Here is a 12,382-nt window from a genome sequence, read left to right as displayed (position 1 = left end):
GGGTGTCAGACTTGCACTACTTCCCCTCTCCCTGAGCGGTCCTAGGGACGGCTCTGCGCCTCGCAGATCCCTTCACAGCGGCGAGGGCTTCCGTGGCAGAGCCATTAACGTGCGGGCGCGGGTCCCTGTGCCCAAGCCTGCAGCCGCTTCCCGCCCTCTGCCTGGAGGCTCATTCCCAGCGGGAAACAGGGATATCCAGTACCGGGGCCGGCACCGCCGCTGACGCCCCGGGTCGCCGCGGCAACGGCTCGTCTCGGGATTCCCCGGGGCGGGGCCCCTGCGCCCTCCCGGCTTATGACGTCAGCGGCGGCGCCGCGTCACGCGGCCCATGCCGGAAGCGCGGGGAGGGGCAGAGGCGGGAGCTGCCCGGTGGCGGCGGCGCGGCCATGGCGGCGGGCTATCACCACAGACCCAACGGCGGCGCCGCGCTGCCCGACCCCTCCTTCCTGTGGAACGTCTTCCAGAGGTGAGGTCGCTGAGACCCCGGGGGGGACCGTCCTGACGGCTGCGGGGAGGGGACTGAGGGGGGTTCCTTGGGGTGCCGGGCCCTGGCACCCCTTTCCCGCTGCGCTGAGGCGGCCGCCGCCGCCACCCTCGTCATTCCCGGGCCGCTACAGGGCGAGCCGGGCCTTCCCGGGGCCGCCGCTGCCTGAGGTGGGACGGGGCGTTGGGAGGTGTCCGGAAACGGCGAGCTGGTACGGGAAGGCTGTCACCGGCCCTGGGCATCCACGGCGGGGTTTGGCCGCCTGGGGGCCTTGCGGGGCGGGTAAGCGTCGCGGTTGTATCCCTGCATTGGGCTTGAGGAGGAGTAAGTATGGCTGTATTTTAGGGCAAGGGAAGGGGGATTACTGGAAGTGAGAGGGTGTAACCTTGAAATCGCTGAAGTGATTTTTGACCTGAGAACCCGGAAAGGGTTATAAAGCCTGAAGGATCCATGCAGCAGCACGGGAAGGCTTGTGAAAAGGAATCTGATAAATGCTTAATGGAAAACTGCAAAGCTACTAGCAGATATTCCCTGGAATACATGTGGAGTAGGAACCTGCAGGGGGGTTAGCAGGCCTGTGGTAAGAAATACACTGCCAAGACTGTGGCAGTAAAGAAGTTCTTCACAATTGCATCACGTAAGGAGATGGGGCAGGTTCCTATGTTGGATCCATTTTCATGGGAGCTATGTCAGAGGATGTATCTTGACTCAAGTGACAGCAAGAAGAGGTTAAGGAGTAGACAAACAGTAATATGTTGCTGCTAAAACGGGTTAGTATTTGCTTAGTTACTCAGGAATGACTCAGGAATGTGGCGGCTTACCTACCCAGCCTTCCCTAAAACCACTTCATCTGGGAACTTGGAGGAAGCATGCATGTTGCTGTTTCTAAGATCCAGAAAGAAACCTCCACAGTCTGACTTCTGCACCAGGCAAACCAGTAGAAACCATTAAACATAATGTATATAGTCAGGAATGTTGCATGGCTTTTGTTGAAAGCATTCCTTTCTGGCAGATTGCTGTCCAAGTCCTGTACTGCGTTTGGTAAGGATTGAGTATGGATGTGATGTCTAGAACTGGTGTAGTTCATACAATAATTTCCTAGAGACTCAACATATGGAAGTATCAAAGGTCTTTAAAGAAATCCAGTATATGTGGAATGAAAGGGTGGGTTCTAGCATGGATAAATGACTAGCTGAAAAGCATGTGTGGGCATCTGCCACACTGATGGACGGAGCCATTTTGGGATCTTTATTCAGTATGTTCAGGAGCAACTGGAGGAAAAGAGGGTGAATGGCCAGACGAAGTTTGCTTCAGCTGAATCATTCATACTGACTGATTCCTGCAGTAAGTGAGGGCTGTGAAGGCTTCAAGTTAACAGTCCTGAACAACTTGACCTTACAGTCCTGTGCATGAGTGGATCGCACCACCCTGTCACAGCCAGATCACGATCACTGTACAGCGGCCAGTTAAAACCCAGAGAATACACCTGACGTCCACAAGGAAGAGCCACTTTAACTTTGCATCATTTTGCATATAAAATCAGTGTGCTTTATGCCTCGGGAGCAAGATAAGTGGGTCATAGACCCACTTATTTATGAAAATACCAGCTTAGCACTTAGTAGCAGCTCAAAAGGTAGAAAAATGTTTGGAATATCTAGAAAAGAGAGAATAAAAAAGGGGAATATCTTTTTGTGTTACCATTTATGCAACTTCTGCTTGCAATTCAAATGTTGTATGCCATTTTGAGATGAGGAAGGAATCTCACAGAGTGAACTGAAAGGGTTTAAAGAAGGACAACAAGGACTAAAGTGAAAAACAGCTTCAGCAGAGGGATCAGCTGAGCAGGACTCTGCTTTGGAACGGTGGTAACTGAGGGGAAGTTAAAACTGTCAGAGTCAAGAGGATGGTCCGTGTATAAAATGGGGGGAAGTCCCCACCGCTTTCAGATATTCTTCTAAAGAAGGCATGATCCTGCTTTATTTGGGCAGAAATCACTAGGTTTATGAGTTTTAGATTAGAACTCTCTTTTCTAAGACAATAGACTGTGGTAGCTGAATGGGACCTGTGTTTTTTCACTTTTTGAATCCCACTGAAATGCTTTGAGGCTCTGCAATTGATTCTTTAAGTACTTTGCACTAGTTACATTAGTGGCTTTCTCTCCATTGCCAACATCTTACTGAGAGAAACTGGGTCCCAAACCTGGGCCTCCAATCTGGGAGCCAGGCATTATGTGGATTTACCCAGTGTTACGTGCTCTGCAGTTCTCTTTAAAATAAATAAATATACTTACTTAGCACACTTCAGAATGTCTCATCAGTCTGAATGAAGCTTTTAGCTTGCAGTTACAGTGAATGGTTTACCAAGTACAATGCCATTAGTGACTTTTCAGGAAAAGATTAATTTATCTGGTGAGTAAGAACCAGAATATTGAAGTCTTCTGTTCATTTCAGCCATTTAAAGCTTACCAATGTATTTTTTTTCCCCCAGAGTTGATAAAGACAGGAGTGGAATAATATCTGACAATGAACTCCAGCAGGCATTATCTAACGGTGAGTCTGCAAGCGAGCACTGAGGTAGTTCGTTGTAAACTTAATGTTAATTTTCAAGTGAGTCTGTTTACTTTATGCCATATTTATTTGACTGGGGGAGATGGGGGGGTGTTCTCATTGCTTATTAATACTATCTAACTTTATTTAATATCATTACTATACTATTGAACTAGTATGAATATCATAATATTTAACTATTTAACCTACAGCAAAAGGTTGAAGGGGAGTTAAAAAATGGACAGTCCTCGTGATCTTATGTTACTGGATTTTTTCTCATTGTTCCTGTTTTGGTTTTTGTTTTTATTTCAGGGGAAGTTTTCTGGGTTTGGTGCATGTTAGTATAATGCATTATAAACTGAGTACCTACTGTAAACATTACTGATTTATGTGCTGAGGAATGAAGGCATGCACACCTCTTTTTTTCCAGCACTGCTTCCTAGAAAACATAAATGGTCATTTATAGATTCCTCACTCATCACTACTGAACCTTTGTTTTTTGAACCAGGATCAGTGTTTAACCTGGACAAAGATCAGCTGTTTACAACCAGCCTTTTCACTGCACATAAAATCTTTACAAACAGTACGGTGCAGGAATTGGAGATGGTAATTTTTAATTACTTTTTTTTTTCCCCTCAAATGAAGCATGTTTGGATTTTTTCCCAACAAAGCAGAAAGATTCACTCTAGATCTTGTATTAAAACTTACCAGTACTGTGTCAGTTCCCTTAAAGGGTAACAAGGGTTTGGTTAAATAACGCGTGGAAGCAAAATAAAAAGCAGAAAGAATTTCCAGTAGCCTATTTTGACTTTCCTCTGGTGACTTAGGGTGGGTTGGGTTGTACTTTGTGGGTTGGGTTTTTTCCACTTAGAAACCTGAAAAAAGTGCAAACTGAAGCTGTTTGTACACCTTTAAGTCTGTATCAAGTTCCCTTCTCCCAAGGTTTAATTCCTTCACAGCCTTCCTGTGCTTTGTGGCTGAGAAGGGTTTAAGCTGATGCTGTGAGCTGCAGTGCACACAGGCTGAAAGGCTCCTTTTTGTCACTAACCACCTGACCAGAAATAAATCCGGATGGCTCCATTTAGTAAAATGGTGGTCTTGTACTATAATATTTGTGTAATAAGTCATCTGATAAATGAAAAGCAATATATTATAGCTGCCAGACTGATCCATAACTAAAATGCTGTTTTGAGTAAAAACTCCAACGAAAAGCTAAATTAAACTGATGAAGTCACTGTTTTCATTTAAGATCACAGTGCTGTTCATACCTGTGGGAACCTGGCTTTACCTACCAGTTTAAACTTCACCTGATTGAATGTAAGGCAGTGATGACTACCTGAACTCTTCTCTTTCCTTATTTACAGTGTAGATTAGCAGTTTCAGTGCTTTGCAGTTAAGAAGAATCCCCACCAAGTGAATTCACTGTTAGACAAAATATGTGTAGAACTGTTAGCTTCCTTCCTTCTGAGCGATTCTACATCTTGTACACCAAAGTTACTGACCATTCACTATATTCTTTTCAAAATATTTCCTCCAGTGGATGTCCTGCAATCTAACATGGGCTAAAAGAATGTTACATGTTTATTTCTAAAGCGTTTTTAAAAGTCTGCATAGTGCTTATCATTAAAAAATTTGAAGTTCAATGTGGTTTTGACATTCAGCTTTTCAACATATATTCAAATTTTTTAATGATGAGCACTATGCAGACTTTTAAAAATGCTTTAGAAATAAACATGTAACATTCTACAGAATGGTTTGGGTTGGAAATGACCTTAAGATCACCTGGTTCCAACCACCCTGCCAAGGGCAGGGAAGCCTCACACTAGACATGTCAAGTTTATTCAAGTAACAGTATACTTACGTGTGAGGGAGATCATCACTTTCTGTAGTTGTTTGCACAATAAACTCATGTGCATCCTTGTTTTCTTCTGCACTGCCATGTAAAGTTAATAGCAGAGTCAGGTGAGGGAACAGTATTTCACTGGTTACTGGAAGAGGCTGGAATCAGTACAGTTCTTCAGCACTGGAATTGCTTTGATTTCACTCTGAGTCTTTCAAAAAAGGAAACACAAAATAGGTTAACTTTCCAGCTCTGTTTTCACTTTTTCCTCTCTTCTGTTCAGAGTTAAATGCTGGCACCCTATTAATGATTCCATTATTTTTTGTTTTGTCAGGAGACATACAACTCTTAAGGTACTGACGTTATCTGTCTAAAATACTGCTTAAGCATTTTCAGAGCCATTTTTACTCTTTCTCTGCTTATGTTTCTGTTTATGTGCAAATAGTTCTATGACCTGCCTACAACATAGAGATTCTCCCTGTTGCTGTATCTGCATACTTACACGGATACCATTTCCCTTCTATGGACGAAACTCAGCGCTGCCATGAGCACTACTTACACCACCACTGCAGCAAAGCAATGCAGCAAAGCAGCCTGCTTAATGCCAGCACAGCCTTTCTGTTAGGCAGCTGTGGTCAGCTAACTGTATTGCTGCATATGGCTCTGCAGTACCCCTGGTCTTCTGCTTTCTTTGTGGTCCCCACACTCAAACACAGTTAATTAAATATATGCTCCTTGGTCTTCCTGGTTCCTTCACAGGCTCTAGAGAATTGATGGTGAAATTCTAGATGAGACACAGGATTTCTCTGAATTTAAAGCTTAATGCTCCCACCCAAGGGAAAACTATCCCAGAGTGACTAGCCTCTGCATATTCAGAGACGTACAAAGGCCCTTTCAAGCAGAAACATTTCTTGGTCTAAAAATACTAACTTAAACTAGCACCTCCTTGATTTAGCAGTGGAGGTGAGATTTATACTAAACTCAACTCCAAATTGCACTGTGTGGTTGTGCCATGTTAGAAACTTCTTCACTTCTGTCATAAACTAATGTCCTGTGGTAATCCACCTGTAAAATAGGGAATAAGCAGATTAGTTTTTACTCAGGAATAGATGTGAGACCTTGTCTGAATTGTAATTTGAAAGCTCGTCTGCTCCCATCAGTAGAAAAGGTGGGACTTCAGTTTTGATCTTGCCTTTTGTCCAGTAACTCCTGACTGCCTGGGATGAAAAAAAATCCTTAGTTCTTGAGGTTTTTGGGGGCCGGTGGTTTGATGCAGCCTGAAAAATGTTGCTTCCTGTGTAGTATCTATAAAGGATTGGTCACCTCTGAACAGTCAAGAACATAATTACTTTCAAAGCAGCCTTATTATGTATATAATATGCTAGCTCCATGTCATCTAGCTCTGAATTCACTGGGTTTTAAGATTTTATCTGATTTTTTTTTTTTGTCTGGTTTGTTGGGTGCATTTTTTTGTTTAGGTGCTACTCAGTATTGAGGCACTAAAGTGATTTTCTCTGTTTCAGGCACATGGACTCCATTTAATCCAGCAACAGTCAGGTCAATTCTTGGTGAGTATGGCTGTGTGATGTGAAATAGTCAAGACACTGCTTTGTGACGTTTCAGAACATTGAAAATGCTATCAGTTGTTGCACTGGTTTGTGTTTTTTTTTCTCTCCAGACAGCCCAGCAGTAGTAACTTAAATATTTTCCCTTTGGAATAATACCAGCATGCCCTTTGCATCCACAGATGTGCATTTGTGGAAGTAGCCTGAGAAAATGTTACTGTACAACTGAATAGACAATAAGTGTAATTTATGCATAGGGGAAATTGACAGGTTAAATATTCTAGCAGGATATTATATAGCTTGTCTCTGTAAGGAGTTTCTCCTGTTTTACACTTTAATCCTATGTTTTGCTCCAAAAAGACGCTTTACAATGTTTGAATTCTTTAGCGTCCTGAAATTATTGCCAGTAGTGTAGGAGATGATGGTGGTAGAAGGATAAAAATACAAGCACAAGAGATTTTTTCTGTCATACAGTTCATAAATCCAAGGACTGAATATTTTGCTTTGTTTTTTAGTAATTATTCAGCAGCAATCTGAGTTCCACCACTGTGTGACATGCAAAAGCATGTATGTCATCACATATATATATCATTACATACATAAAGATGACAGTATCAGTAAGTCAAACGCAGATGACTATCCAGCACTCCTGGCAGTCAGTTGACTTGGACTTGTTCATGTACCTTAGAAAAGAACAACCCACCTCCTGCCCTTTTTGTCACTGGATGATCAAATCAAGCTGTAAATATTCTCAAACTGGAAATGAAACCCCAGGAAAAATAAAGCATTCTGTGATTCATCCTGGTCCTTTTTTATCTTGCTTGATCTTTTCCTCCTCCAGTGGATGACCACTTGCTCTTTTTGTCAGAAGTTCCCAAAATACCACTTGTATTTTAACAATTTTGTCTTCAGCACATTCCACACAGTGCTCTTGCTGCTGCCTTCAAATGCTAGCAGCTCTTACTGGTTTATGTGTGTTTTCTTATTTCAGGCATGTTCGACAGAGAAAACAAAGGTGGTGTGAACTTCAATGAATTCACAGGAGTCTGGAAGTACATCACAGACTGGCAGAATGTCTTTCGAACGTATGACAGAGACAATTCTGGAATGATTGACAAAAATGAGCTGAAGCAAGCGCTAACAGGTTTTGGTAATCCATTTGTAATTACAGTTTTTATGGTTGGGTTATGGCATCAAATGAGCTTCTTGTTGTTAGGGCTGTACTGCTCTGACAAATGCGACTCCAAACGAGGCAGGAGAAACGCAGTTATCTTTTTAGCTATACGGTACCTTTTAAAGATGTCTGTGCCATGAGCACTTTCTGGGTTTAAGCTGTTTCCTTTAATGGAAAATAAACCCAGAAAACATTCCACACGTGTACTGACACATCCAGTTTCGGTCTCCTCTGTAGCTGCTCTGAGAGTGTTGCCAAATACTTCAGGTAAATGAACTTACTCAGTACACAGTGCAGCTTGTTTCTGCTTGGAACAAGAGGTAACAGCCTCAAGCTTGCGGCAGGGGAAGTTTAGACTGGATAGTAGGAAAGATGTCTTCACAGAGAGGGTGATCAGTCACCGGAAGAGGCTGCTGGGGGAAGTGATGGGAAGCGGTGGAATCGGCGTCCCTGGGAGCATTCAAAACCCATGTGGATGAGGCCCTATGACATGGTTTAGTGGTGGACTTGGCAGTCCTGGTGTCATGGTTGGACTTGATGTCTTTTCCAACCTAGTTGATTCTGTGATTAAAACGAAGCCAGCTGTCTATGTTATGGTAGACTTCGCTTATAAAACTGAATTGTCACTTCAGCCGGTAATTATGTTTACAATGACTCTGTGTGCAGCTATTACTAAGCTCAGGTTTTATTGTATGCATTTCAATTTAACAGAGTCAGAAAAAAATGGTATCTCTTGTAGCTCCTTACAGGTTCCTGGGTTTGTCAGACAAGCCTGCTACGCACTAGTTCTTGTTCTAGGATTGTGGTAACTGAAACTTTCTAAAGCCTTTCTCTTTTTCCAAGGTTACCGACTGTCTGACCAATTCTATGATATCCTTATTCGGAAATTCGACAGACAAGGAAGAGGACAAGTTGCTTTTGATGACTTTATTCAGTGCTGTGTTGTTTTACAGGTAAGAAAGGTGATGTGTGTTTAAGTCAATTGAAAAAAACAAAACAAAGCCAAAAAACAGACCCATCTTTTCTTAAGCTTTTATGGTTCTCACTTTAGCCTCTAGAAGTTGCTTTCACTTATAGTAAACCATTTGAAGAAAGTATATGAGAGGTGCTAGAAACATCATCATTTACTAGTCTTCACCATTAGCATCACAAGTAAATTTGATACAATGGGGGGAACTGCAAAATAGTAGCAGTGGCTTAAAAGGAAAACACTTAACTACTGTTTCCAGTAGTTGAACACACACAGTTCCTCCGTACCTTTAATGTATTAAAATTGGAGTGCCCCATGTCCTGTGGTGCCCATAATTCTCATTGTGTGAATTGTGAGGGTTTTTTATATCTCCACTTAAGGGTCTGACCAAAAGGAATCTCACCAAGCAGCTGAATTATTCAGTCTTTTGTCACTGCTCTTCCTCCAGGGGCAATGGTAGTAAAAGACATTTCAAACAAAAAACCTTTCAGTAACAAAGTATGTGGGGAACAGAGAGGTAACACAGGTGTACTGTTTTGTTTGGCAGTCAAGTCGCTGGATGATTCCTCACTTCATTGCTAAAGGTTTCTCTCCGGTGTATCTGACTTTCTGAAAAGACTGGGGGAAAGCTGGGAAACTGTAGCAATGGACAAGCCCAGTTTTTGTAGGATAGGAAAAAGGTTGCTCTTGTTATACCGGCCAGCTTTGCAACACTGTCTTAAGATACCTTTCAATATGTGACGAAGAACAAGCAGGGTCCTGTGGAAGTAATGTGTCTGTTATTTCTGCACAGGTGTCTTCTTCTTCTCCTTTTAGCCTTATGTCTATAACCATAAGTCTCTGGAAACACCAATTGCCTTTATATTCATTTGTAATATAAGCCAATTGTATTTCATTATAAACTTAAACTCTGATAAAGAGAGCTTTGAAATAGGGTGTCATTCAGCTGGTGTTAGTGAAACCATGCTGGCAGTTGGTTTGGCCACTGTCTGTATTGCCTGGCATCTCTGTCTGGGTTATACAGTGACAGCTTGGACACTAATGACACACAGAGCATGTATAAGAAATGGAGAAGGCACTTGTTCAATTTGCCTCCAGGTGATTCTCAAATGCCTCATGAGAATTGTGCATTATTTCTCCCCCTAATCAAAGCCAGTTACACGAAGTTGTCTGGTCTCTATAAAGAAGTGCATAGATACGTAGGTACTGGAGCATAGGGCGGTTTTAGAATCTGATGTGCTGCATGAGATTGTCAAGTGCCTACAGAGGGGATGGACAGAAAGTGCTACCCAAATAGCAAGGGGAGTACTTGTCCTGATGTACAAAAATGTATGGTTTTTTCCCTCCTTTTCAGAGGCTGACGGATGTGTTCCGCCGATACGACACCGACCAAGATGGCTGGATTCAGGTGTCCTACGAGCAGTATCTTTCTATGGTCTTCAGCATTGTATGACACTGCTAACCAGGAACTGCACACTGGTGTTACACAGACTGGAGTTGCCAAATCATCACATACTGAATAAGATTATTGATGTACTATAATGGATATAACTTCACCTTCTTAAATTTTTTATGTATGTATGTTGGCCATCACCAAAATCTGTACTTGAGTTGTTTTTTATTTCGTATTCCTGTATGATACGTCCATCTCTGCTTACTGTCGTACAGAAAGCACAGAATCTAGATTTATGTGGTGCAATGTCAAACTTGACTTAACTTTAACCTTCTTTCACATATCCTGCATGGGAAAAACATGACTCTTTAGAAACGCCAAATTACAATAATGCTTGTTAGTTTAGAAGGGAGTTGAAAGTCAGAAGTTGCACAATATGTTTTGCATGTGCCTTACTTTTATAAGAGTTTAATGTATTAATTTTTAATACAGAACTTAAAAATTAAGTAAAGACATTAGATCAACTTTGATAGTCCACTTCTATATGTTTTTTTTTTTAACGGGTGGTGGTTTTATTTTTATATGCTAGATTTCTACAGCTCAGGGGTCCCTCCCATGGAACAGCAAGGGCCTTTCTTCCTTGCCTTATTTTATTTTCTAGCTGCTGCCTTCTCTCAGAGTATCCTCAGGACAACTTCAAATGCAACTTCTTCACACGCATGGCCAATACTACACTGTCCTCAGTGTGTTCCCTGCAAAATCAACTATATCTAACTACTCCAGAGGTGTCATTTCCTCTGCTTAGGGGGCTTATTTAACATCACGAGCCTTCCTTCTTGTGCTGAAGCACTCTGAAGTGGCCTTGAAACTGACTGTCAAACATTGCCATCACCTCACCCTCTATCTCACCGTTTACAGGTGGCAAGGAACACAGTGGTAAAACAAGCAAAAGAAGTAATGACTGACTCCGGTCACCATCTCCTGCAGTAAATTCAAAGCAGAAAAGAGAAGTTAGCAAATCCTCTTCGATTGCTCAAAGAAAATCGTACAGCAGCCCTATCAAAAGCACGTAAAACCACTCAAGCAGAAAGATTACTTCTAACTGCTACGCTCTGGGATATGTTTACAGCCCCGGGCTTTCAGCTTTTATCCAAAGACTTAAGCTAGCAATACTTATTCCTAAGTCCATCCCTGTCCCCAGCTCAGTTTATGCAGGCAGCCCCCATGCACCCCTATTTTTTTTGGATATCACAGTTATGTGACAGCTCACAGGCAGGTGAGCTGTCATTGATATGTGCCTATACATAAACTGATGCTGTCAGTGATACCAGGCAGATATTACAAGAGATTATGCAGAGAAGGGTTGAGTGCACACACAGAAAGACACCCACCCCAAAAACATACCAGTGTTACAGGGTTATTCCCAAGCGTCTCAGTCGGAGTGCAATGCCTGGTGTCAGGGGGAAGACAGCCAAGTAGCAACCATGCAGTGATCTGGCATCTGTTGTGCAGAGAAGCTGCTACTAGTTCATAAGTGATAATCGATCAGACCCCGAGTGACAGTTCAGTAATATCTTCTGAACAATTGCTGCTGTGAAATACATGGGGACAGACCAATGGTCTTCCAAGCATAAGCACACCAACTGTTGTCTGAGTTGCTGACTGTTGTCTCATCCAACAGCCTTGGGCAGACTGTGAAGGTTACTTACCTTTAAGGTGATACCAGAGAGAGACTTGCAACAGTTCCTGCTCAAACCTCACCTCCCCAGAAGGCAGAGAGGATCACTATATATTCTCTTCAGAAAGAAAAAAAAAAAGTAAGAGCAGCACCAAAGTCTGGGGCTTAAAAGAGCTTCTTCATGAAATGGCCCATTCAAAAAGGCTTCCTTGTTCCCTCCCCAGTAAAGAAAACCATCCCTTTGAATCCTGTGTTCACCCTAACAGGCTGAGAGAGTTGAGCTTGTTCAGCCTCGGGGAGGCTCAGGGGAGACCTTATAGCAGCCTTCCACTACCTAAAGGGGCCTACAAAAAAGCTGGAGAGGGGCCTTTTAACAAGGGCATGTAGTGACAGGATAATGGGGAATGGCTTTAAGCTGACAGAAGGGAGATTAAAATTACGCATTAGAAAGCAATTCTTACTATGAGTGTGGTGAGCCACTGGCACAGGTTGCCCAGAGAAGCAGTGTTCAAGGCCAGGTTGGACAGGGCTTGGAGTAACTTGGTCCAGTGGAAAGTGTCCCTGCCATGGGGGGGGAGTGGAGCTTTAATGTCCCTTCCAACCCAAACCATTCTGTGATTCTGTGAATGTGTAGGGGTAAAGAGCATCTAATTTGGGCAGGATCAACCAGCTGCTATATGCCACTAGGATATACAATAATGAAAGTAAAATCCCAAAGGGAATGAGAACTGT

General features: G+C 42.7%; 1 protein-coding gene across 4 annotated transcripts; it reads left to right on the top strand.

The window, feature by feature from the left end:
• Positions 1-302: 302 nt before the first annotated feature.
• Positions 303-10,496, top strand: PDCD6 (programmed cell death 6). Of its 4 annotated transcripts, none has more exons than XM_061448986.1 (6): positions 303-466; positions 2,972-3,033; positions 6,394-6,438; positions 7,427-7,579; positions 8,453-8,562; positions 9,934-10,496. In XM_061448986.1, exons 1-6 carry the CDS (start codon positions 387-389, stop codon positions 10,030-10,032), a joined length of 549 nt encoding a protein of 182 aa, XP_061304970.1. In that variant the 5' UTR covers positions 303-386; the 3' UTR covers positions 10,033-10,496. The 4 variants fall into 4 exon arrangements, with proteins under 4 accessions (XP_061304970.1, XP_061304969.1, XP_061304971.1 ...); XM_061448985.1 differs by having other exon boundaries at positions 309-466; positions 7,427-7,585; XM_061448987.1 differs by lacking the exon at positions 303-466 and adding an exon at positions 3,539-3,636 and having other exon boundaries at positions 2,978-3,033; positions 7,427-7,585.
• The last annotated feature ends 1,886 nt before the right edge of the window (positions 10,497-12,382 follow it).

The sequence above is a fragment of the Pezoporus flaviventris genome, unplaced genomic scaffold (genome assembly GCF_033815535.1).
Source record: "Pezoporus flaviventris isolate CSIRO_AGI_PZ_B2104156 unplaced genomic scaffold, CSIRO_AGI_Pfla_v1 ptg000007l, whole genome shotgun sequence".
NCBI lineage: Eukaryota > Metazoa > Chordata > Aves > Psittaciformes > Psittacidae > Pezoporus > Pezoporus flaviventris.
This window is presented reverse-complemented; position numbering and strand designations above follow the sequence as displayed.

Bases quoted from the DNA above. Each gene is read 5' to 3' on its own strand.
- PDCD6 (XM_061448985.1), top strand. From the start codon at position 387: ATGGCGGCGGGCTATCACCACAGACCCAACGGCGGCGCCGCGCTGCCC. The intron at 3,034-6,393 runs GTGAGTCTGCAA...TCTCTGTTTCAG, and splicing joins CCAGCAGGCATTATCTAACG to GCACATGGACTCCATTTAAT. The intron at 6,439-7,426 runs GTGAGTATGGCT...TTCTTATTTCAG, and splicing joins AACAGTCAGGTCAATTCTTG to GCATGTTCGACAGAGAAAAC.